A 24,914-nucleotide genomic window follows, 5' to 3' on the forward strand; every position below is an offset into this window, starting at 1 on the left:
TCCTTGCTTTTTGATTGATTAGTTGTTACCCCAGGGAAGATTATTAGTAATTGTTTCTGGGTCATTTGGGACTTTTTATTTGCATATCCGCTGAAGTGCTGCAAGGCAATTCTAAATGTGCTTTGGTGGCTGTGGTGCTGTGCTTGTGATTTTTCCATAGTAGTGCAGCCAGGGAAATGCTGATCCTGATCTTTATTCTATTAATTTCAGGATAAAGGAATAGACCTATATCTAGAACTGTGATTATCATCTGAGCAGTTCAGGGAGTAGATGGTGTGTGTTTGAAAGCAGCAGTGCCTCTTAGTCATTCTGGTACATGGAAAGTTCACTAATAGGTATACACATTGAAATGACTTCTAAAGGGATTAACCTAACCTTTTTTTTATCTCTGCATGAAAGCAATACCTACCAGAAATCTCATAAAGCAGAGAAAATACATATGTATGCTGCTAATGCACATGCAATGTAAAAACCTTTAAACTTACCATGGCAATTATTAAGGTTAAATAGTTCAGTACTTTTTATGTGCTTTCCAACAGAGAAAACTTAGTGGCACTTCTGTTTTTAGGCCACACTTTATTCGATCTTTTTCCCAAATCAATCCTAACTGTCTGTTTCCGCACCTCTACAGCACACAACAGCTTGTTCGCTCACAAAGAGAGCCCAACTCTTCAGACCTTTAGCAGCCCCCATGAGCCCTGGAATCGGCTCCATCGGACTCCACCGTCTTTTCCAACTCCTCCTCAGTGGTCCAAAGTAGGGGATTCCGAAAGAAGTTCCTCTGTAACTAACCATGACAGAGACAAGGAAGACAAGAGGGAGTTGTCTCTGACAAAAGATGAAAGAGATAAAGAGAGGTATGCAAAATCTTACTGTATTTCAACTACATATCAGAAAACAGTAGGATATGTAAAGGTGCGTTCTGTTTGGCTGTATTTTTGTATACAATGGAACCTCGGATTATGAGCATTATCTGTTCCAGGAGTATGCTCGTAATCCAAAGGACTCGCATATCAAAGCGAGTTTCCCCATTGAAGTCAATGGAAACAAAAATAATTTGTTCCGCGTTGACTTCAATGGCATGCAATACCGCATGTGGCCAGAGGTGGGGGGCGCTGGAGAGCCTCGGAAAGGCTCAGGAACTGAGTTTTTCTGAGTATTACTGAACTGCGCCGTTCGCTTTCCAAACGCGGTACTGCACACCGCTTTGGCCTGAATCCTGCTTGTTTTGCGAGACAACACTCGCAAACAGAGTTAGGATTTTTTTAAATACCGTGCTCGTATTGCAAAACGCTAGTTAACCGTGTTACTCACAATCCGAGGTTTCACTGTACAAACTGCCTTTGAAAGTTAGTGATGCACAGGCCTTCTTTCTCCGAATTACAGCACTGATCCTTAGTATATCTAAACAGTTTTCTTTTAAAAAAAATTGATTCTTTTATTTGCCCTTGGTATTCCTGCCTGTAACACTCTTCCTAGGGTGACGACACTCAGTTATGAATCTATGGAGGAGCAGCATAGTCATCCTACAACATGACTACAGAACACCTTCCACTCTCCCCACTTCCATAGTATAAAAGGAGGTGTCCTGTAGATGACTTAAGCAGGTCTCATAACACTTATTGAAATTGCAGTGCAGTAGAGACCATGTGCTGGGAGTAATAAGTCCACTGAAATTCATAGGATTAACAGGTGTTGTTTTTGCATTTTTAGAACAGATAAAACCAATGGTATATTTGCACACCATAAGGGAGCAAAAAAGAAATGGGTTCAATGTTAGGATTAATATAAACTTGTATGGCTTTATTTAAAATCTTAGATTACTTTTTGCATAGATTTGCGTATTACCTATGGCTGGCATATTTCATGTACACTATATGCTTATTTGTCAACATAGCAAAAAAAAAAAAAGAAGCTGCAGTACCTAGGCACCTAGTGTTTTAAGATCTGTAAGGCCCCTTTCACACTTGTACGAGACTTGTCCCACGATTTGGGACTGCAAAGTAGCATGAAAAGTCATTCCCCATGATTTCCAATGACAAGCATTCATATTAGTATGACTTCAAGTTGTGCCGACTTCAAAGTAGTCGCTGCACTACTTTGGTCCGACTTTGATGCAAGTTCCGCTTCATAGACCTCAAGTCTCTCTAAAATTGCGGCAAAATTGTGCGGCTTTGAAGTTGTGGTTGTGTGAAAGGGGCCTAAAGCTTTTTCTTTTTCCTTGGACTTGAGGTTAAAAACTACTTGCATTCTTTGCTTTTGTCTCAAGGCCTCTGCAGCCTGCTTTGTAGTAGGCTATGAATGAATGCAAAGCTTCCTCTGATTGGCGGAGGTAGAGAGGTGGGCAGGTGCGTGCAATCAGCACTCAGTCTGACTCTATATTGTTCTGGGAGTGGAACAGAAAGGTCTCGCCCCACTGCTGGAACACTACACAGTATACTGTAGCTAAGAGTACATATAGTTAATACAGCACACCTGTTATTGCAGTAAATAGATTAGGGCCGATTTGGCAAATAAACTATTTATTTACAGAAACATTGAACGTGAAGTTAGGCCTTAAGGCTGTGTAAAATATCAGATTTCCTGGGATGACCAGCAACGTTTAAAAAAGTGGCTAGGGCCAGGTGGTCACTACAGAATAAGGAATTGTGAAACAGGAATGGTAATTGAACTCAATTCTATCCATTTATTTCCCGTGTGTCCAGGAGCAACAGTTTGGGCAGAATAATATTTGATACTTGTTAAGGTGTCTAAACACGCTTTATCGCTAGGCACGTTTAGCACTTGAGCTTTAATTAATTTCAATGGCCATAAAAATTTGGATCATTGAAATTAACGCCCAAATGCTTGACGTGGCTAAATGCGCTACACGCTTTTAAAACACTGCTGCCAGGAGGAAGGCTTCTAGGAGAGTTTAGAAAATGTCCTGTGTGCATGAGGCCTTAGTCTTTTACAACATTAAATATCCCATGAAAGCAAGATATAGGTAAGTGCTAGGAAATCAGACCCACATTTTCTCTGTATATGACAGTAATTGCATTAAAATATGCAAAAGCAAGTTCACAAACGTGCAAGAACTAATGAGTAGGCATAAAAAATTATGAGCAAGTATTTTGATAATGTGTCATAATACTAAACAGCATCTACATATATAACTGTTTCACAAAGTTTGTAACCAGCTCCCTTTAATGTCTTTTTGTTTTCTAGGGACCTGTTGGATAAGAGCCGACATCATTCTAACAGATCCTCTCCAGCATCAGCTCCTGTCAGCCACCAAATAAGCAACCTCATCCGCAGCAACAGCCAGACCCCTAGCGACTCTCTGAGACAAGGCAGCCTAGGGGACAGGTCCAAAGAGATTGAACGGGAAAATGCTGATCGCTTGCGTGATGTTCCATCCACAGAGCACAAGATCAAGGAAAGCCGTTCTCCAGTAAAAGAACCCACAGTTCATGATAAGAGGACGATAGAGGATGGCGGAAAGCCAGTCATCCAGTCTGTATCACCGTATGGTAAACCAGTCCTAAGTGAAAGTTTAAAATTGAGCAACCTGGTAGGCAAAGACAGTGAAAGGAAGCCTGAATTGCCAACAGACCTCCAGAAGATCAAGAGTGATGTAAAAGTTAAGGAGGAACGCAAAGAGGATTCGGATGTGTTGGTAGTAGGCTCAGAGCCTCCACATCCGGTCCGGACAGTGGAACATCAGCCACTTCCACCTCAATCTTCCTTGCATGGGTTATCTTTGCACCACACAATGGCAGCCTCCATGCAACTCCCAATGGGTAGTGTCCACCAAATGAACAACTTGAATATGCTGGACCGCAGTAGAGTAATGACCCCACTTATGGGAATGGGCCATCTTACAGGCAGAGAGAGGCTTCCACATGCAAGTTTTGCATGGGACCCAGTGAGAGACCCCTTGCGTGATGCTTACCGCACACTGGACTTGCAGAGACGGATGGATTTTCACTTGCGTGCTGACGGTATGCACAGGTACCCAGGGACAGCTGCTGCCACCTTCTACGATCATGAACGGTCTTACCGTGATCGTGAGCCACATGATTACAGCCATGAACAGCTCTTGGAAGCAAGAAGGGAACAGGAACGATTGAGACATGCAGATGAACGTGAGCGAGAACGATTACATTTAAGGGAAGAGATAGAAAGGGCACGAATGCACCATCTTCACTCCTCCCCACTAGAGAGCCATTTGGCACACATGCCCTCCTTCATGCCACACTTGAGTGGTGTGCCCTATCCTAGACTCAGCCCTTCAGGGGCCATGCACAATGGAATTCTAAACCGGACCCCACCCACAGCTGCACTAAGTGCCCCCCCTCCTTTAGTGCCAGCCAGCAACACAAGGCCCGCCTCCCCCCGCAGGACTAATCCCCTCACAAGTTCAGAAGCACGGGACTTTTCACCTTCCAGAAATCCTAAAGAAGTTGAGGCCCGATAGTCTTCTAAAAAAAAAAAAAAAAACAATCCACAGGAATCAAACACCATGAATTTTAAACTTGTACATAAAATATTTTACAAAAGTGCACTGCTCAAAACCTTCTCTTTTCTCCTCCTGTTTTTGTAAATGTACATTTGTAGGCTAAGCACACTTCTTTCCTTTAGCCAGGGAGGACAGTTCAGGGGTGATAAATGTTCCATCCTGGAAACCAAGGGTTCTGCTCTTAAGGTCTCCGGTCATGTAACTATTTTTTGATCTGGGAGGCTCATTAGCCAGTGGGACGGGTTTAGTGAGGGGAGGGACTTTTTAAATGGATTTTTGTAGTTTTTACAGTATTTTGTTTTTTCGCTACGGTGTTCTTAGTCTCTTCCAGAAAAAAAGTACCTTTTTTTTCTTTAATTTTATATTAGTTGCATTTTGCCTCTGGTGAGGGTAAAATAAGTAAACCTGTTCTTTCCATAAAATAACAGAGTTTCAACCCCTTCATTACAGGAGGTATCAGAGAAACATAGCAATGCATATTTATACTTTCAGTCGGTTCCAGACACCTCCAGCACTGAAGGGCAGTAACAATATTCTATGGATTGTTTTCTTTATTCTGCATCTAACAGATCAACATTCTTGCTATCATTTTGAACAGAAATCACAGATCTATTATTAAAATAATAAGATTAATGTACAAAACAATTGCTTTTTGCCTTATTTTATCATAAAATGGTTTTTAATGTTATATTCTTTTTGTTGTTTTTTGTTCTGGATAAAATATTCTGTCAGGATTGTATATATTTCATTGAATGGGTTGCTACACCTCATACAAAACGGATCCACCACAGACTTTGTGATACCCACACACAAACAGAATACACGGATTTCAAGGATCACACTCGCAGTTTAACACATCATCATCCTACTATGCAATTGGTGTGTGAGGCGGGTCCTGGAAGAGGGAATTCTGCTATCTTCCCAAATTCTGCCCTGCTAACCCTGTTCCCTTGCCATCAAGCTCCCACCACCACCTTCCAAGAATATGAAGGGCACAAATTGACACATGGAACACTGGAAGAGCCAAAACTCATCAAGCAAAGTTGGTGTTTCAGGATTAGTGGACCATCAAAAGGACTGCAGGAACACGCTCCCTTGTGATGATTATTGGAATGGTGGCAGGTAGCTTCCACTTCTAAATGCCACCTCAACCGGGCCAGCTTATGGACCTATTTATTTTCCCTGTGAACCCTTTGTGCTTTGAACCTGTGCAGTGTTTTAATTGAAATCTGTATACAAGAGCGGTAGAATCTTAGAAGTGCGCAAAAGCAAATATATATAAATATATCTATAATATCTATATATATATATAAAATGGTGGAAAGAAAAAAAAGTGTCTAAACATGAGCAACAATCTTTTGGTCCCTTTTTTTTTGTTTTTTAATTTTATTTTCTACAAACATGATCCTTCAGTTCTGATACCTTGTGTCTTGTTTTTCTCTGTTTAAGCTGTTGTTATTTAGCTATTGCTTATATGGTGTGTGTATATAGGCTATGTAGATTTATTTTCGTTAGCAGGCAAAATGTGTCATAAATGGAAAAAAAACATATTGGTGCTCCAAAAGCCAGGTTTTTAATTGCGTATAAGTACCCATCAGATTCAGCACTCAAAAATGTAGACCCACATTTCTGAAGATCTATTAACAATTGTGGTACAGCCTCCTGATTGTCCGTTCTTCAGGTAATCACCCTTAGCAATAGCAATTACCTGTGCTGTTCCTCATCCTCCTAGCTCTTTGGCTACTCTCAAGCTCCCCAGCAGCACAACTAAACAGTATTAGCTTCAAATCATCACAGACTTTCCACCTCTCCTCCAGGATATCAGGCAGGAATTTGATAGACTGACACAGAGTTTAAATCCAAAATCAAAACTAGCATAGAGTAACTCTGATCTATTTTCTTGTTTAATATTTTTATTGAGTTTTGCATAAGAAAACAAGTGTAAAGAATGCAAATATGGGATAAAGATCATAACAATGACTGAAATATCGGTAGAGTTTTGTGCTCAAATGCATGTTCATATTTATCAGATAAATACCGAAAAAACGTAAATGTCAGGGGCAAGGGACTAAAGAAAATAATAAAAAAAGACTATACCTTTATATCAGGCTTAGCATGCCTCCGGACCACCCATCCACCCCTAATAGGTTCAAACTGTGGATGGGAGGGGGCACTTGAGAGGAAAGATAAATAAATAAAATACGAGAAAGCTAAAGTCCCAAGAAGATAAATATAGTTATCATGACATACAAGAAAAGGAGCATACATCTCCTGTGCGTTTCTGAAATACCTGAACTGACCCTAAAAAAATGGGTCGTATTCATAAAGGAATCTATTAGGTAAATAGTCCAAACTCTAAATTATATATGCAGACAATTGTAGAAAAAACAAGAGAAAAAATCCCAAATTTACTTGTTGATGAATAATAAGCAGAAAAAATAAGGAAATTGCTAAGAAAAGGAGAGGAAGAAGGAAAGATAAGAGTAGGATTCTCTCCCGAAGGTGGCCCGACCCCAGCCCCAAGAAAATTTAAAAAAAAAACACACTAAGAAAAATAAAATAAATGGTGCAAAAAAAAAAAAAAATATTAGCAAGGCATCAACAAAGATTGATCAAAATCGGAAAGGTAGGTAATGATTAACCCACGGTTGCCAAATTTTATAGAAATTTTTAATAGCATCATTCTCAATAGCCGACATTTTGTGAAAGACAAGGGCTCTATTCATTCAGTGTTTAGCCTCAGCCACAACGACCGTTTGAGATTTCCATGCCTTGGCTATGGTTTGTTTAGCCGAAGTTGTCAGATGTACAAGTATTGGGTCCGAGTGAGTTCAGGGGGCTTAAGGTTTAACAGTGCTACGGCAACTCTGATTTATTTTAAACCAAGTTGTTTACAGGCCCCAGCTCTGACATGGTTCATCCCTTAACTTCATCAGGCACCATGGTTCATCTCTTGACTTCATCAGATACACCTGATGGGTATTTTTGTGTAATTGAAAGTGTGGCTGTTGGGGTACTATTATTATTATTATATAATTCAGGAGTGGGTTAATGAGCTGTCGCTGAGTATCAATTTATACAAGTGTTGGGGTGTTCACATATAAGAATTGCCAAAAAAACAGTTCAGTGGAGCTTTGAGTCTAAATTAAGCAGTGACGCTCCAAATGCATGAAAACAAATGGTGTGAAAAATCTTGAGGCCCATTCACACCTATCCAGTCTGTTGTGGTGTAGTCATGTTGCACTAAGGAAACCCATTTATTTGAACAAGCTGTCAACACACTAAAATAGTCTAGAAAAAGCACATGCGACCTGTCAAAGCATACTATGAGGCATGATGCTTTCTGGTGCACTGCAACACAGATGTGCCGGAGCTGAATTTTCTTAGTGTGTTGCATGGCACTGCTGTGTATTATAGTAAAGTGTGTTACCACAATGCATAGGTGTGAATATGAACCCTTACAGTTTTTATTTTCAAAAGCGGCCTTATCCCGAGTAGAAAAGCCTGTGCCCTGTCAGTGTGCTCTCTCTATGTAGCGGTTCCACACACAGCTTGCAGTGTATAGTTCTGCTGTGAGCAAAGGTCATGCTCCCTGCTAAATGGAAAAATCTAGCTCTGAATAACCAAGAGTCTGTTGGACCTCAACAGACAGGCCACTGCTTTAACACAGAGCAAGCATACTGGCGGGGGACAGGCTTTTCTATTTAGCATGTAGCTGCACGTTGGTCATGATTTCTTATCTTGCTACTTGGATGCAGTGTAAATATTAGAGATGTTATAATGCTAAACTTTATAATACAATTGGAGAAAGTTATTAAAGGGGTTGTAAAGGGAAAAAAAAATTTCCCTGAATAGCTTCCTTTACCTTAGTGTAGTCCTCCTTCGCTTACCTCATCCTTCGATTTTGCTTTTAAATGTCCTTATTTCTTCTGAGAAATGCTCACTTCCTGTTCTTCTGTCTGTAACTACACACCATAATGCTAGGCTTTCTCCCTGGTGTGGAGAAAGCCTCTTGAGGGGGGAGGGGGCAAGCAGGCAAGTCAGCACACTCTCTACTTTTCAGATAGAGAAAGGAGCGGTGTGTTAGTGGGCGTCCTGACACTCCTGCTCGCCCCCTCAAGAGGCTTTCTCCACACCAGGAAGAAAGCCTTGCATTACGGTGTGTAGTTAGACAGAAGAACAGGAAGTGAGCATTTCTCAGGAGAAATAAGGATATTTAAAAGAAAAATCGAAGGATGAGATAAGTGAAGGAGGACTGCACTTAGGTAAAGGAAACTAGGGGGGAAAAAAATTTCTTTACAACCCTTATAAGGGTTACAGCAGCACTCGCTGTAGGTTTTTCAAAAATTATGCAGCCTTTTTTTTGTATTTGTTGGTTTTACAATGTAGGTCGGTTGCCACTTGCAACAACCAGAAAGGTAACTTACATGAGTCATAACAGCCAGAGGCTGTAAAATTACTGTAAAACGGGCATGGAGAGAAATAACAAATACAATATAACAAATGGACTTAAAGCCGTATTAAACCCTAAATCAAAAATGTAATATATTGCAGCTTACCAGTCCTTGTGGTTACTGCATTAGTTTTTCCCCCCACATTTTTACCTGTTGACCTGGCCAGTAGCACACCTTCTGTATAAGTGTGCCCATACTCTGGATGAAGGAGAACAGGGGGCACCTTTGGACAGCAGCATTGTCCTTCTGGGGTAAGGGAAGTGTTGGATGAACTAGCAGATTTAGGCTGGCCAGACAGAGCTCTCTACAGACAGTAGCGATGTGCAGTTTTTGGCATAAAATTGGATAAAGAGAACTTGAACTTTTTAGGCACAACAACACAAAGGTTACAAAAATATAAATTTATTTAGAAAAAAATTACAAAACAATTCTAAAACCACACTGATAAATTTAACCAATGAAGCAAATATATAGGTAAATATAACCAACTTATAGCTACACGGAATCTGACGACAAATTTGCTGTATAGTAATGGTGAGTCCAAGAGTACGGTTATATTGCGGTACTCTTGGACTCACGGTTGCTATACAGCAAATGTGTTTGTTGTCAGATTCCATGTAGCTATAAGTTGGTTATATTTAGCTATATATTCTCTTCATTGGTTCATTTTATCAGTGTGGTTTTATAATTGTTTTGTAATATTTATTTTTTATTTTTTTATATATAAATACATTTCTCCTAATCCAATCACCATTTTCTCGATGTGCAGTTTTTGTTCTCCCTGATGTGAAAAAAAAACTGGCACATTGCTTCGTAAAAACTGGGCACGCAGTTAAAGCGGGGGTTCACCCTATTAATAAAAAAAAAATAAAAAATGTTCCCCTCTAGCATAAAATGAGGCATAGTAGCGCGAGCTACAGTATGCCTGTCTTTATTTTTTTTATCCCCGTACTCACTGTGCACTCGTAGATACAAGATTACGACTCCCAGCGGGGAATGGGCGTTTCTATGGAGAGAGAAGGTGATTGACGGCCGGCTCTGGCACGTCACGCTTCTCCGGAAATAGCCGAAATAGGACTTGGCGCTTCACGGCACGTGCGCAGGCGCCGTGAAGAGCCGAGACCTGTTCCGGCTGTCTTCGGGGAGCGTGACGTGCCAGAGCCGGCCGTCAATCACCTTCCCTCTCCATAGGAACGCCCATTCCCCGCGGGGAGTCGTAATCTTGTATCTACGAGTGCACAGTGAGTACGGGGATAAAAAAATAAAGACAGGCATACTGTAGCTCGCGCTACTATGCCTCATTTTATGCTAAAAAGTTGTTATGGAGGGTGAACCACCGCTTTAACCCTTATGCCCCTAGATGTTAACCCTTTCCCAGCCAGTGTCATTGGGCCATCTGATTGGCCGAACTGCGATGGTGTCACTCTTGCGCTCGGCCGCAGCACACAGATCTGAAGGATTGGCAACGATATGCCATTCCTTCAGAGCGCATGTGCTGGTGAAAGTTTGCTACCACTTTAATGAAGACATCACACCTAATGATTGTTAAGTTGCAATAGAATACATTTCTCTTGTCCATTGACGGACACAGCCTCCTCCATTATTGACAAGTGGGTTATGTTACCTGTTTACAGGAGAGGACTAGGCAGAAACATGTTAGATATACATGTCATTTTAAAACAGAGCTGAACAGCCCCACCCAGGGGGTGGTCCCTCCGGACATAACCCTCCTCCCTGCAGTATGCAGATCCTTGTAGTCTTCTCAGTTCGGCCAGCGATCGTGAGCACTCCTTTGCAAAAAGGCTGGGTCTGCCACGACATGCCCCATGACTCCTGGGGTGGCCGGTGAGCTTTGCTCCGAGGTCCGCACATGACTGAGCTGCGGTGTTGTCTCACTCACAGTGGACCGGGCCAACGACAACCTCCATTGCGGTTGTACGCCTGTCTGGAATGCGTCAGTGAGTCGTCGCAAGGACGGGTAAGTACAGTCCCTCCTTAGGTGGGGTGGTACGGCTGAGCATTCCTGGGGTTTGGGTATCCTCCCTTCCCTGCTCCCTTTTTTCCCCTCAGGGTTTTTATTCAAATCTGTTTGTGGTCACGAAGAAGGACGGGGTCCGTCCGATCCTGGACCTCAAGGCTCTGAATGTCTTTGTGAAAGTAAGGAAGTTCCGCATGGAATCGATTTGCTCGGTGGTAGCTGCGCTCCACCCGGGGGACTTTCTGGCGTCCTTGGACATGCATACTTGCATGTCCCAATCTGCACAAGTCACCAGAGGTTTCTAAGTTTTGCGATCGGGGAGGATCACTATCAGTTTTGTGGCCCTGCCTTTTGGCCTGGCTTCAGCACCAAGAGTTTTCACCAAGGTGCTCGCGCCGATCCTAGCTTTGCTGAGACAGCGAGGCATTGCCATCGTGGGCTACTTATACGATCTTCTGAGAGCAGCTTCTGGCTCAGAATTAAGGGAGGACATGTCTATAACCAGCCAGACCCTCCAAGAATTCGGGTGGGTTTTAAACATTCAGAAGTCGGTCCTGGTTCCGACTCAGCGTTTGGAATACCTGGGCGGTTGTTTCTGGACTCCTCGGAAGCGAGGGTCTTTCTACCCCTGGAAAAGTTGCAGACGCTCCAGTCTGCTGTGAGAGTTTTGACGTCCCGCAAATGGTCGTCTCTCCGATTTTGTATGCGAGTGCTGGGCCTCATGGTGGCCTCGTTCGAGGCTGTACCATACGCCCAGTTCCACACTCGAGTACTACAGAGGAAGATCCTGTCCAAGTGGAACAGATCCCCATCGTCGCTGAATTGTCAGATTTAGGTCAGCCATCTGGTCAGGGCTTCTCTGAATTGGTGGCTGATATTCCCGGCTCTTCGGGCAGGGAAGTCCTTCCTCCCTTTTCAGTGGACGGTGGTTACGACGGACGCCAGCCTCTCGGGCTGGCGGGGGCCAGTTGGCCCAGGGTCGTTGGACTCTAGAAGAGTCCCGTCTACCGATCAATGTCTTGGAACTTTGGGCGATCAGGCTATGCCTCTCCTCGTGGTCAAGGAGGTTGCAGGGCCGCCCGATCAGGATCCAGTCGGACAATGCCACGGCGGTGGCTTATATCAACCATCAGGGGGGAACCCGGAGCTCGGCTGCAGCGTCCGAGGTCGCTCACATCCTAAGGTGGGCAGAAAGAAGCGTGCCGGCTCTGTCGGCCGTCTACATTCCAGGCGTGGAGAACTGGCAGGCAGACTACCTGAGTTGCCAGATGCTGGACCAGGGAGAATGGTCGTTGCATCAGGAGGTGTTTCAACTCCTATGCAGGAGATGGGGAACGCCGGATGTGGATCTCCTGGCCTCTCATCTCAACCGCAAGGTGTCGAGGTTCGTGGCCAGGTCCAGGGATCCCTGGGCAGACGCGTTGGTAGCCCCGTGGGGTCAGTATCGATAAATCCTGCCTTTCCTCCACTAAAGTTGCTTCCTCGACTGCTCCGCAGGGTGGAGGCCGAGGGGATCCCGATGATTCTAATCGCCCCGGATTGGCCCCGGCTTCCTTGATACGCCGATCTTGTGTGCCTAGTGGCGGATGCCAATGCGAGAGGACCTTCTGTCCCAAGGTCCTATACTCCATCCTGCTTTACAGTCGCTGGATTTAACGGCATGACTATTGAAAGCCAGGTTCTAACGGACCGAGGTCTTTCCGACGCTGTCATTCCAACTATGCTGTGGGCTAGGAAGTCTTCCTCTAGGAAGATTTACCATCGCACTTGAAAGGCCTATATCTCTATGTGCGAAGAGATGGGTTGGCGTTCACGGACGTATTTGGTATCCAGAATCCTGCGGTTTTTACAGCGTGGCGTGGATCAAAAGCTTGCCTTAAGCACCATTAAGGGCCAGATTTCAGCTTTGGCTGTGTTCTTTTGGCGGCCCATTCTCTGGTGGGTACTTTTGTGCAGGGGGTTCGTCATATACTTTCCCCTTTTAAACCACCTTTTCCCCCATGGGATTTGAACCTGGTGCTCTCGGCCTTTCAGAAAACTCCCTTCGAGGACATCAGAGAGATTCCTCTCGACGCTTTCTCAGAAGGTGGCCATTACGTCTGTCAGAAGGGTTTCTGAGCTGGCGGCAAGTCGCCATACTTGGTCCTCCATAAGGATAAGGCGGTGTTAGGGCAGCACAGTGGTGCAGTGAGTAGCACTTTCGCCTAGCAGCAAAAGGTTCGCTGGTTCGAATCCCAACCACGACACCATCTGCCTGGAGTTTGCATGTTCTCCCTGTGTCTGCGTGGGTTTCCTCCGGGTACTCCGGTTTCCTCCCACACTCCAAAGACATGCTGGTAGGTAAATTGGATCTCGTCCAAATTGGCCCAGTATATATGTGTGTATGACTGTGTGTCCCTAGCATGTCATGATCCTACGGGGTAAAAATGACCGCACCAGCCAAGCAGATACTGGCTGGAAAAAGCGCCCAGAGGCGATTCAGTTCGCATGCGTTGCGCTATACAAGTCATTCATTCGTTACGCCCGCGACCTTCCTTTCTTCCGAAGGTGGTTTCATCCTTTCACCTTAATGAGGACATTGTGCTTCCGTCCTTGTGTCCTTGGCCAGTGCATGCTAGGGAGGTTGCACTTCATTTCGTAGACGTTGTACACGCTCTGTGGGTGTACCTGTCGGCTACGGCTCCGTTTCGGAGTTCTGACTCACTTTTTGTGTCGGTATCTGGTCCACAAAAGGGCCTGGCCGTCTCGTCAGCCACCATTTCTTGGTGGATCAGACACTGTCACACAGGCTTATGCTCTTAGGGGGCGGGCGCCCCCATTTCCGGTCACGGCACATTTGACTAGGGCAATTGGTGCCTCCTGGGCTTTCCGACATCAAGCGTCTGTCTCGCAGGTGTGTAAAGCGGTGACTTGGTCGTCCGTTCACACCTTTTCAAAATTTTACAAGGTTGATGTGAGTTCGGCCGCAAGGTTTTGCAGGCGGCTGTTTAAAGTTGCATCTCCTCCGTTGAGGAGCTCTGCCCGTTTGGGGTGAACTTGTGTGTTTTTTTTTGACTGATACTGTTCCCACCCCTCATTTTTTGACACTGCTTGGGGACGTCCCACTTGTCAATAATTGAGGAGGCTGTGTCCGTCCATGGACGACAAGAGAAAATAGGATTTTTTGTACTCACCGTAAAATCTTTTTCATTGTCGTCCATGGACGGACACAGCACCCACCCCTCCTTTTTAGGTTTGTACTGCTTGTTACCAAATGAGCCTGCATGCTGCAGGGAGGAGGGTTATGTCCGGAGGGACCGCCCCTGGGCGGGGCTGTTCAGCTCTGTTTTAAAATGACATGTATATCTAACATGTTTCTGCCTAGTCAGTCCTCTCCTGTAAACAGGGAACATAACCCACTTGTCAATAATTTAGGAGGCTGTGTCCGTCCATGGACGACAAAAAAAAAAGGATTTTTGTTGAGTACAACAAATCCTATTTTTTGCTTTTGTGTTTAAGTGGCGGTTAAAATGCCAAACGGGGTTAAAGACAGTAGGAGGTTGGGGAAGTGGACCAGTGCATAGTTTAGTAACCTTGGGATAGCAGGATCTACTTTTTTTGTGGATTGATGGCTCATTCAAAATAAATGTATAATGCAATGTGCCTCAAAGCACAAAAATGCATGCGTTGCAGTGCACCATGACACAATGTGCTGTCCATTCCTCTAGTTTACTTTTTGAAATTGTTTTCATATTGTACAGCCCTTTTAATGCTTGCTACCTCAAGCCATGCTTGCAAATAAGTGACTACAATAAAAATGTTAGGGCAAAACACAGCATAAAGCCAAACCTTTTTTTGTAAAGAAGAAAGGATCTCTACTACTCCCAACCAGCCCAGGTGAGTAAACGATGAAGAGCGGCCTCAGCTGCTCTGGAGTTGCAGAGATCCTTTCCTCTTTACTTTTACTCACCCCTGGATTGGTATTGAGACAAGCCTGCACCCCAGTTGTGGGACATGGATATGCTTTCACCTCTACTTTGAGCAGCACCAAAAGCAATCAAAAAAATTGTTAATTTTACCATATAAGATACTGGCTAGATATTCATAGACCCTGGGCTTGGAGGCTGGTGCTTTCAGGTGATTGGACACTGGCAAAGCATGTGAGCACATGCAACCTGGGTGCCTCCCCTATAATCCCACCACACTTTGTTTTTTTATTTGCTATTGTCCTAAAGTGATGGATATTTTATTATTGCAGGTACTTGTATAGCACTGTCAATTTACGCAGCGCTTTGCATACTTCTCTTATGTGTTCACATCAGTTCCTGTCCTTGAGGAGCTTACAATCGTCTTCCCTAATTCACATTTATCTACTAGGGCCATTTTAGACCGGAGCCAATTAACCTACCAGAATGTCTTTGGAGTGTGGGAGGAAACCAGGGTACTTGGAGGAAATCCACCCAAATTGAAGATGTTTTTTCATTCAAAGATTCTGCTGATAGAACATCTGAGACACTTTTAAAGACTTTTGATGCCTTAAAACAAGTTATGACCCTTTGAAGGAGGCCATCTCTTAGATGAAGTCCTTTACGAATGTCACAAAAGATAAGATTATTTTTCCACAGCAATGAGTTCCAAAACCTCTCTCCTCAGAAGCTTATACCTCCTCAAAACCCACAAGTCTTCCACAAACCCCTCTTCCCAATGAAGGGGCACCCTCACTCCTAGGCGTGGTGGGGACATCTGTTAGTTTGCCTATCTCTGAGTTACAGACATCACAGATTTGTGGCTTCAATCGGTTTCAAAGGAGGACAAAATAGAGTTACAAACTACTTCCTCACCACTTTCTTTTTTCAAACTAACAAATCGGCCCCAGGATAGTCCGATTTGCAGAATGCGCTGGAACCTCTTGTGTACCAAGGAGCAGTTCTCCCAGTATCTCTAGAGGACAGATTCAAACCCATTCACTGTACCAAAACAATGCTATGCTGGGCCTTAAATCCCTAAACCAGGGGTGTCCAAACTTTTTTCAAAGAGGGCCAGATTTGATGAAGTGAACGTGCGTGAGGGCCGACCATTTTGCCTGAAATTCTTTGAATCATTAAAATTCGGCCTAAGTGTGTTCATCTGAGCACTAATACACTGCCCAACAAGAATTCTCTTGCCTTTGTGGCTGTGTGTGTGGTGAAGAGATGAGCTTGGGCGTGTTATTTGGATATACCGTATTTATCGGTGTATAACACGCACCTTCACTTTAAGAGATAAGTTTCAGACAAAAAAATGAAAATTTTAAATTAACTGTGAAGCAAAATAAGGGTCAGTGCCCATGAATGCAGCCTCACCATTGCCATGAATGCAGCCTCACCATTGCCATCAGTGCAGGCTGATCGATGCCCATCTGCAGCCTCGGATGGGACGAGCGCCAACAGATTGCATACAAGAGAATCTCCTGTTTACACAGCAGCCTCTTTAATACAAAGTCTCGCCTCCTATGATAGACAGAACAGTCATCCAATGGCAGCCCAGGAGACGGGACTTCCTATCACAGACGTCGCAGAGTAAACAGGAGATTCTCCTGTATGTAATCTGATGGCACTCATTCGGCCCCCCTCCCTGTCCCATCCGAGGTAGTGCCAATAAATACAGTATATATCTTTTGCAGCCCTGGGGGCCACAAAAGATATATATATATATATCCAAATTACCAGGGGGGCCACATTAAACCAGAACGTGGGCCACAATTGGCCCCCGGGCCGGACTTTGGACATGCCTGCCCTAAACAAATATATTTAAATTCAACGTTTTTGTATGGAATTTTTAAGGTAAGTTATTGCATCCTTGAGGCATGGGGAATACTTGGCATCCGTAGACATCCAAGATCTATCTGCATATTCCTATTTACCCACCTCATCAGTACTTTTTATGCTTTGCGGTTGGAGAAAATCATCTCCAGTTTGTCACACTGCCCTTTGGCCTATCCTCTGCTCCCAGAGTATTCGCAAAAGGACTTGTACCTATTCTTACCCTTGTCAGACTCAAAGCATCTAGGTCACAGGTTATCTGGATGACCTATCCAGCCATGCAAGGAATTTCCTAGCTTGGTAGATTTCCAACCCAGGCTTGACCATAGGGAAGTTGTTTTTGACAAGTCACAGGAAGGTCACCATGACCGATGCCATTTGGGCTGGAAAGGTGTGTTCAAATCCCTCCCTCAGAGTTCAAGGCACATGGTTAGCAGAGATAGCTAAAGTCCCAGATAACATCTTGCAGGTCGGAACCATATGGATTGCTATGCATCACTGGACCCCCTTTCTGCAAGCACATCCAATCCGGGTGCAATCAACTGTGTTCTACATCAGTCAAAAAGGGAGCACCAGAAGCCCAGCAGCCATAAAGAAAACAAGCAAGATCATCTCATGGAAAAAATACTGTCCCACAATTTCTGCTGTCCATATCCCAGGAGTGGAAAAATAAAAACTAATTACCTTGCCTGTAGGCAAATGAGCCCTTTACCCACCGATATCTTCAAACTAAAATGTCAGAAATGGAGCATTCCGAACATGGATATCCTGGTCTCCAATTTCAGTAAGTTATCTCTGTTAAGGTTAGTCTATACCTTTCCTCCGGTGTAAATTCTACCTCGACTGCTTCACAAAATAGAGCTGGTGATTCTCATTGCACTACACAGCCCCAGAAGAACTATGTACACAGATGTACTTAGACTGTTAGGAGACAACCCTCTGGCCTTTTCCCAACAAGCCAGACCTGCTGTCCCAGGGCCCCCTATTCCATCCTGCTTCTTGGTCACTGGCTTTAACAGCATGGCTGTTTAAGCCCGAGACTTAAGAGCAGAGGAGTCTGAGCATGTCTTTCCTACTTTGCTAAAAGCAAGAAAAGCCACTTTTAGAAAGACCTATTCTCTTACATGGAATTCCTTCTTTGCCTAAGGTGAACACAGACACTTTAATACCAGAGATTACTTTGTGCTTTACATTTTGGGCTTTTTGCAATTAGGACTTGACCAGAACTTGGCCTTAAGCACTCTAAAAGGACATGTTTTGGCCTTGCCCATTCTTTTCCAAAATCCTTTGCCCTTGTGACAAAATCTATATTACTTTAAAGCGCAAACTGGTTATTTCTGCTTTTCAGCCTCCCAACCACCCTTGGAAAACACTAGGCAAAAGTTGTTTTTGAGCTAGTGGACATCTCTTGTAAGAAACCATCCTGTCTTCTTATGGTGGTATCCGTTTTCGACCTCAATGAAGACATCATTCTGCTCATTTTGTGCTCTGCTCCAAAGCACCCAAAAGAAATGGCACTGCGTGAACGTAGTCAGTGCCATCAGAGTCTACTTAAAGACACAACCTCTTATCAGGAAATCTGATTTGTCCTACGATCAAAATCCACCATTGCTAGGTGAATAAGACCATTCAGGGCAAGAGCCTAGACTCAAAAGACAAAACACCTTATGCTCTATTACGTGCTCACTCCACCGGATCAGCTGGTGTTTCCTGGGGATTCCAACATCAAGCTTCTGTTGCCCAGCTTTGTAAGCCACCATCTGGTATTCATGTCTTTTCTATGGCTGCAGATTTTGGCCACAAGATTCTTGCAGAAGCTCTCTGAAATTGACCCTTGTTTGGCCTCTTGCCACAGTTCTGTTTGCCTAGTTATTGCCCACCCTATTCATTCACTTCTTGGGACCATAACAGGGTCTATGATTTACCAGTTTTTGTCCTGTACTATTAAGATGCAATGGATTTTAACTCGCCTGTAAATTCCATATCTTGGTGTACAGTACAGGACACCCTCCTCTATATTCCTGTGTTACTCTTGCATTGTTTGTTTCAAAATGAAGGACTCCCAGTGTGGGGTAGGGTTATAGGGGGACTCCCAAAGACTGTCTCTCAAAGCTTTGCCAGTGTCCAGTCTCCTAAAGTTATCTGCCTAAAAGCCTAGGCTCTATGAATAACCAACCTTTGTCCTGTACTGTACTCAAGATATAGATCTTGCAGGTAAGTAGAATTTTTTGATTGTTTTTCTCATTTTTGATAGAGTAGGGAAGGGTTAAAGCCACTGTCAGGGTTTTCTTTATTTTTCATTTGTTTCTCATCAAGGAGATTTTACTTCACTTTCTGTCCTGGGGACACAAAAGGAAGTGAGAGGATATCTTTCCAGCAGGAAATAAATCCTCTCTTGGGCCCCTTTCAAACATGCGTACAGTTCAGGTCTACCTGTCAGTTTTTTAGGCAGACCTGAACATACAGTTCTATGTAGCGACAGGTGTTAACTGTGACATGTCTGCTGCCATCTGATCTGCTCCGCTAAGTTAAGATGGATATAAACCGTATTACTATCCGTCGATCGGATGAAAATGGACAGGCGGATCCATTTTTGTCCGATCTTCCATAGAGGAGAGTGGAGACCAGACAGGTCCGTCTCTCCACAGTGAGCGGAGACTAACCTGTTATCTGCCTGCTCAGCGGGGGTCAACGAAGCGGTCCCTGCTAAACCAAAGGAGTCCGTGAAAAACTGACATTATGTGAGTCACAGGAACAAGTGTCTCTGTTGAAAGATTTCCCCCTCTTTTTCAGTTCTGGTTGCAATTAAAAAATTTGAACTTTCCCTTTCATTCTTATCATGATGGTGATCAGGAAAAATTGAATACATTTTTTCTCACCGGGACACATCAATGCATATTTGACATGTTCTAACCCCCTCACCACTCTATCAAATCTAAAATGAAAAAAAAAGAGTTACTTGATGTTCGGCCCTAAAGTTTGCTGAACTAAAGGCTGTAAGGAACTGTTTCAGACGTTTGTGGAGACAGGCAAAAACTGCAGAGAATGATTCATCGTTGAGCCTGCATCTCAGTCCAAGAAGCAGATGTTGACCCAAGATAGTGCCTGGACAAAGATGGCTTTGATTGTCTAATGAGAAAAACAGATAAAGGTAATGTCTGGAGATATGCTGTGCACTCTGTGAGAGGCAATAAATACCTGTTACATTATTTGGCATGCATGCACCTGAAGTAGAAAAATAATTATATATATATATATATATATATATATATATCTTGGGTCCATTTAAATAGACTGTTACCTTGTTCATTCAAGGCAGCCCATCCCTAACCAGTTTGTACTCACTTCTGCAGCATTCACCACTCCACTAGATAAGTACCCTATTCTACAAAATATAAAACAAAACTTTGGTCATAAAGTATCTTGCTGATAACAATCCATTACATTTTTTATAAAATCAACAAAAAATGTATGTGGCAGCTCTAAATCCACCCTCCTGAATCAGGAACCTGGGAATGCAGCACAAGTAAAACTCAACGTCTTAAAATTTTAAGTAGTACAAACATGATGGGGTCACATAGACAGTTGAATATTTCATCCAAAAGCCACATAAAAACCCTGATGTCTAGTATCTACTGTATACCACTAATGAAGCAAACCCTTGCATACATAAAACAATTGTTGTTGCTACTGACTGACGCTAGAATAAGTGCATTTCTTCCACATTAGAAATCTGTCCATTGTAGTATCCCAACCATTAGTGGTACAGCCCACATACCTTGGATATCACTGGTGGAGATTAGTGACTGAACCTGCCAGTAAAGTGGACATCCTGCAAGTATTGCAGTGACTCAAGCTGCCAGAAGTATGCACTGGCATTATAATACAATGCAGGGGTGATGGCACATATTATTATGCCAACCATCATCACTATGATCTCATGTAGATATACTAAGAACAAAAACTGTCACTAAAGAGGACCTGTCATGAAATCAGGGAGGTATATCAGTGAATGATGCTGATGATAGGCATATGACACCAATCTGATGCCATTAAAATCTTGTCATTATGGCATTATATACTAGTATTCACTGAGCCTGGCAATTAAAAGAACCTGATTAAAGTGGGGGTTCACCCAAAAAAATAATTTTTTATTTTACACACATTAGAGCCAGCATAGTAAGGGCATTTACATTCGGCGTGTTTTTTTTTTCTCTGTACTTACCTTTATATTCTGTTTTTCTCCAGGGCTTCCGGGTTCCGATGACTGCAGGACTGGGCGTTCCTATCCTTCCGTTGGATGATTGACGGCTTGTGAAACAGGTGACCTGTCGCACAACGCGCGTCACCAGATGTTGGGAAATAGCCGAGCTGCAAGTCGGGACTATACGGCGCCTGCGCAGTCAGCTCTACACGGCGGGCGCAGGCGCCGTATAGTGCCGACTCGCAGCTCGGCTATTTCCGGAAATCTGGTGACGCGCGTTGTGCGACAGGTCACCTGTTTCACAAGCCGTCAATCATCGAACCGAAGGATAGGAACGCCCAGTCCCGCAGGCATCGGAACCCTGAGGCAGGGATAGGAACGCCCAGTCCTGGAGTCATCAGAACCCGGAAGACCTGGACCAAATCAGAATATAAAGGTAAGTACGGAAAAAAAAAAAAACCTGCCAAAAGTATATGCCCTTACTATGCTGGCTCTAATGTTAAAAAATCTTTTTAGGGTGAACCTCCACTTTAAATGGCATCATGCAGAGACTGCGGCTGGATTCACACTCTTCGCATGCGGCTCACAGCAGGGGTCCGGTGCGTCTCCGTTCACCGTTTCAGGTCCAATTTAAGCCCGAAATGTTGTCTGAATTTGGACCTGAAATGGATCAAAAGACGCAACGGACTCTTGTGCAAACTCGCACCGGAGCCGCAGCAGAGATATGTGAACCGGCTCCATAGACAGCCGGTCAATATCTCCTGCCATTGCCAATTGGCTGCGGAGAATGAAGGTGTCAGCAAAGGAGACATGTCATTTGATATCATAGGTACAGTACTGACTGATCCTGCTAGCCAAAATGACCTAGACTGACTAAAACAATGAAATAAAATACAATTTTAATTAGGAACCATTCCATCTATTTTTTTTTTCTAGAACAGGCTGACAGTAAAGCGGACCTGTCATTATGATCTCAAAGGTGTAGCAATAACTCCAACTAACCTGCAAGAAAAACAACTATGGACATGTCACTTTAACACTCACTTTGTTTTTCCTTTCCATATTTCTGCTGTTCAGGCAGTGGACACACTTTATCTTGTAGTTAGTATATTCTAGGAAACAGCTTGAGTGTATTTCAGGAAAGGAGATGGGAGAGGAACAGATGGTGCCAGGGAATATTGTCACTGGCATGTTGATAGATCCTCCATCCCTTCAGAGACTTAAAGCGGATCTCCACTCTAAAGTGAAGTCGCGCTGATCGGCACCCTCCCCCCCTCCGGTGTGACATTTGACACCTTTCAGGGGGAGGGGGGTGCAGATACCTGTCTACAGACAGGTATCTGCACCCACTTCCGGCCCTACGATACGAGCAAAAGACGGGTTTTTTCCTTACTTCCCGTCCGTCCCCCATTGTATGCTGGGAACACTCGGCTCCCAGCACACAGCAGGAGCCAATCGGCGGGCGCAGCGCGACTCGCGCATGCGCCGTAGGGAACCGGGCAGTGAAGCCGGAGCGCTTCACTTCCTGGTTCCCTCACCGTGGATGGAGGGGCGAGCAGCAGGGTGACGAGCGATCGCTCGTCATCTGCTGCGGGCCCCGCTGGACTCCAGGACAGGTAAGTGTCCTTATATTAAAAGTCAGCAGCTGCAGTATTTGTAGCTGCTGGCTTTTAATATATTTTTTTAGTGGCACATCCGCTTTAAAGCCGTATTAAACCCGAAGCCATAAATTTAACATATTACAGATTACCAATCCTAAAATGTGGTGGGTTCATTCATTTTCTTTTGTAGGCTTTTTTCCCCCCTTTGTTTTCACCTGGTGATCAGGCCAGTAACACACTTCCTGTATTAAAATACTTATACTCTGGATGAAGGAGCACAGAGACACCTTCAGACAGCAGCATAGTTAATCTGGGTGAAGGGGAGTGTTAGATGTACTAGTAGATTTAGTTACACTAACAGATTAAAGCCAAACTCTAGCACACACTTTTTAAATGGTTACAGCAACATTTTTTTTCCTTTTGGGATAAAGGTTTTACATAAATAAAAGCTGATCATTGTAAGCACCCCTGCCAGTGTTAAATGGTTTGTTTCAACAATCCAACTGCTACATCTACAGGACAGTTTGTTGTTTTGAAAATAGACAGACTTACGGGCTGGATCACCAGGTGAAAATGAAGGAAATAGAGCCTAAAAAAAATGACTGCAGCCGTCACATCTAAGAATTGGAAAGCTACGGCATAATAAATGTTTGCTTTTGGGGTTTAATACCACTTTAGGATCAGTGCAGCTGGGAGAACCTTCTACACTATCAGCTCTATAATGTATTCATTATAAAACTACAACTGGAGTAGTTATGTGCTGGCCTGCAAAAACCTAATGAAGCAATGAGGAAGGTTAAAAATATCCCACATGTACTGTATGTACCTAAGTAAAATGACCGTTAGGAGATTGTTGTTAAAAGATCATGTAGTGTTTAAGCTGTCCTTGAATGATTTGAAAGGGTTAATAATGTCCAATTCTGAAAAGGTGTTATGCCACGTACACACGACCGTTTTTCGAGATGTGAAAAATTTTAAAAAAATTGGCACTCCAGAGCATTTTTTGCAACGTTAAAAATGGCCATTAAAAATTTAGAACATGCTCTAAATTTTCGCGTAGTTTTTAACGTTGTCGTTTTTAGCGTCGTAAAAAATGGTCGTGTGTGGGCTTTAATGATGTGAAAATAACGCGCATGCTCAGAAGCAAGTTATGAGACGGGAGCGCTCGTTCTGGTAAAACTAGCATTTGTAATGGAGATGGCACATTCATCACGCTGTAACAGACTGAAAAGCGCGAATTGTCTCTCACCAAACTTTTACTAAAACGAAATCAGCAAAAGCAGCCCCAAGGGTGGCACCATCCGAATGGTACTTCCCCTTTATAGTGCCATTGTACGTCACCGCGCTTTCCTAGAGCATTTTTTTTCCCCGCGATCGTGTGTAGGCAAGGCCAGCTTAACAATAATCGGGTTGAAAAAAACAGTTTTTTTTCTAGACCATTAAAAATGGTCGTGTGTACGCGGCATAACGGTTGCTGTAGTCTGTGACATAACTTTTTTTTATATATATATATATATATATATATATATATATATATATATATTATATACACACAGCCCTCAAAATTTACACTCGCCAGCCTCCATTTTGCGAGTAAATTTTGAGGGCTGGCGAGTGTGGGCTGCCTTGGAGCCGGGCGAGCAAGGAGAGGAGAGTGGCCGCTGCTTTCGCCGCCTCTGCCGTCTGGTTGTTCAGAGCGCGGGGAACATAAGGGCTTTCAATTCAATAGCTGTGTTCCCTGGCGCGCCGTCATATACAGCCCCTCCCCCTTGTCCGGGCACTTTGATAGACAGATCACCCATCCCAGGATTGGAGGGGTGATCTGTCTATCAAAGTTTCCCGGACAAGGGGGGAGGGGCTGTATATGACTGCTCACGGCGGGTAACACAGCTATTGAATTGAAAGCTGTTATGTTCCCCGCGCTTTGAAAAACCAGGCTCCGGCTCCTCTCCTCTCTCCTCTCTTACCCAGCACAGGTAGGCTGCAATGGGGACGCTGGCTGCAATGTGGACATTTTTCTGCATTGGGGACACTGGCTGCAATGGGGACACTGGCTGCAATGGGGACACTGGCTGCAATGGGGACGCTGGCTGCAATGGGGACACTTTGCTGCATTGGGGACACTGGCTGCAATGGGGTCACTGGCTGCAATGGGGACACTGGCTCCACTGGGGACATTTTGCTGCATTGAGGACACTGGCTGCAATGGGGACACTGGCTCCACTGGGGACATTTTGCTGCATTGAGGACATTGGCTGCAATGGGGACACTGGCTCCACTGGGGACATTTTTCTGCATTGGGGACACAGGCTCCACTGGGGACACAGGCTCCACTGGGGACACAGGCAGCACTGGGGACACAGGCTGCACTGGGGACACAGGCTGCACTGGGGACA

At 44.1% G+C, this 24,914-nt stretch overlaps 1 protein-coding gene across 9 annotated transcripts in view; it reads left to right on the plus strand.

Annotated features, from left to right (window-relative positions):
- FBRSL1 (fibrosin like 1) overlaps window positions 1-4,485 on the plus strand; it is a 694,818-nt gene extending 690,333 nt beyond the window's left edge. For all 9 annotated transcript variants that reach the window (XM_040347748.1, XM_040347750.1, XM_040347768.1 and 6 more), the window contains 2 exons: window positions 632-857; window positions 3,208-4,485. In XM_040347748.1, the coding sequence (XP_040203682.1) occupies window positions 632-857; window positions 3,208-4,459 (1,478 nt within the window). In that variant the 3' untranslated portion in view covers window positions 4,460-4,485. The remainder of the gene's footprint in view (window positions 1-631; window positions 858-3,207) is intronic.
- Window positions 4,486-24,914: the final 20,429 nt, after the last annotated feature.

This window comes from Rana temporaria, chromosome 1 (genome assembly GCF_905171775.1).
Source record: "Rana temporaria chromosome 1, aRanTem1.1, whole genome shotgun sequence".
NCBI classification, from domain to species: Eukaryota; Metazoa; Chordata; class Amphibia; order Anura; family Ranidae; genus Rana; species Rana temporaria.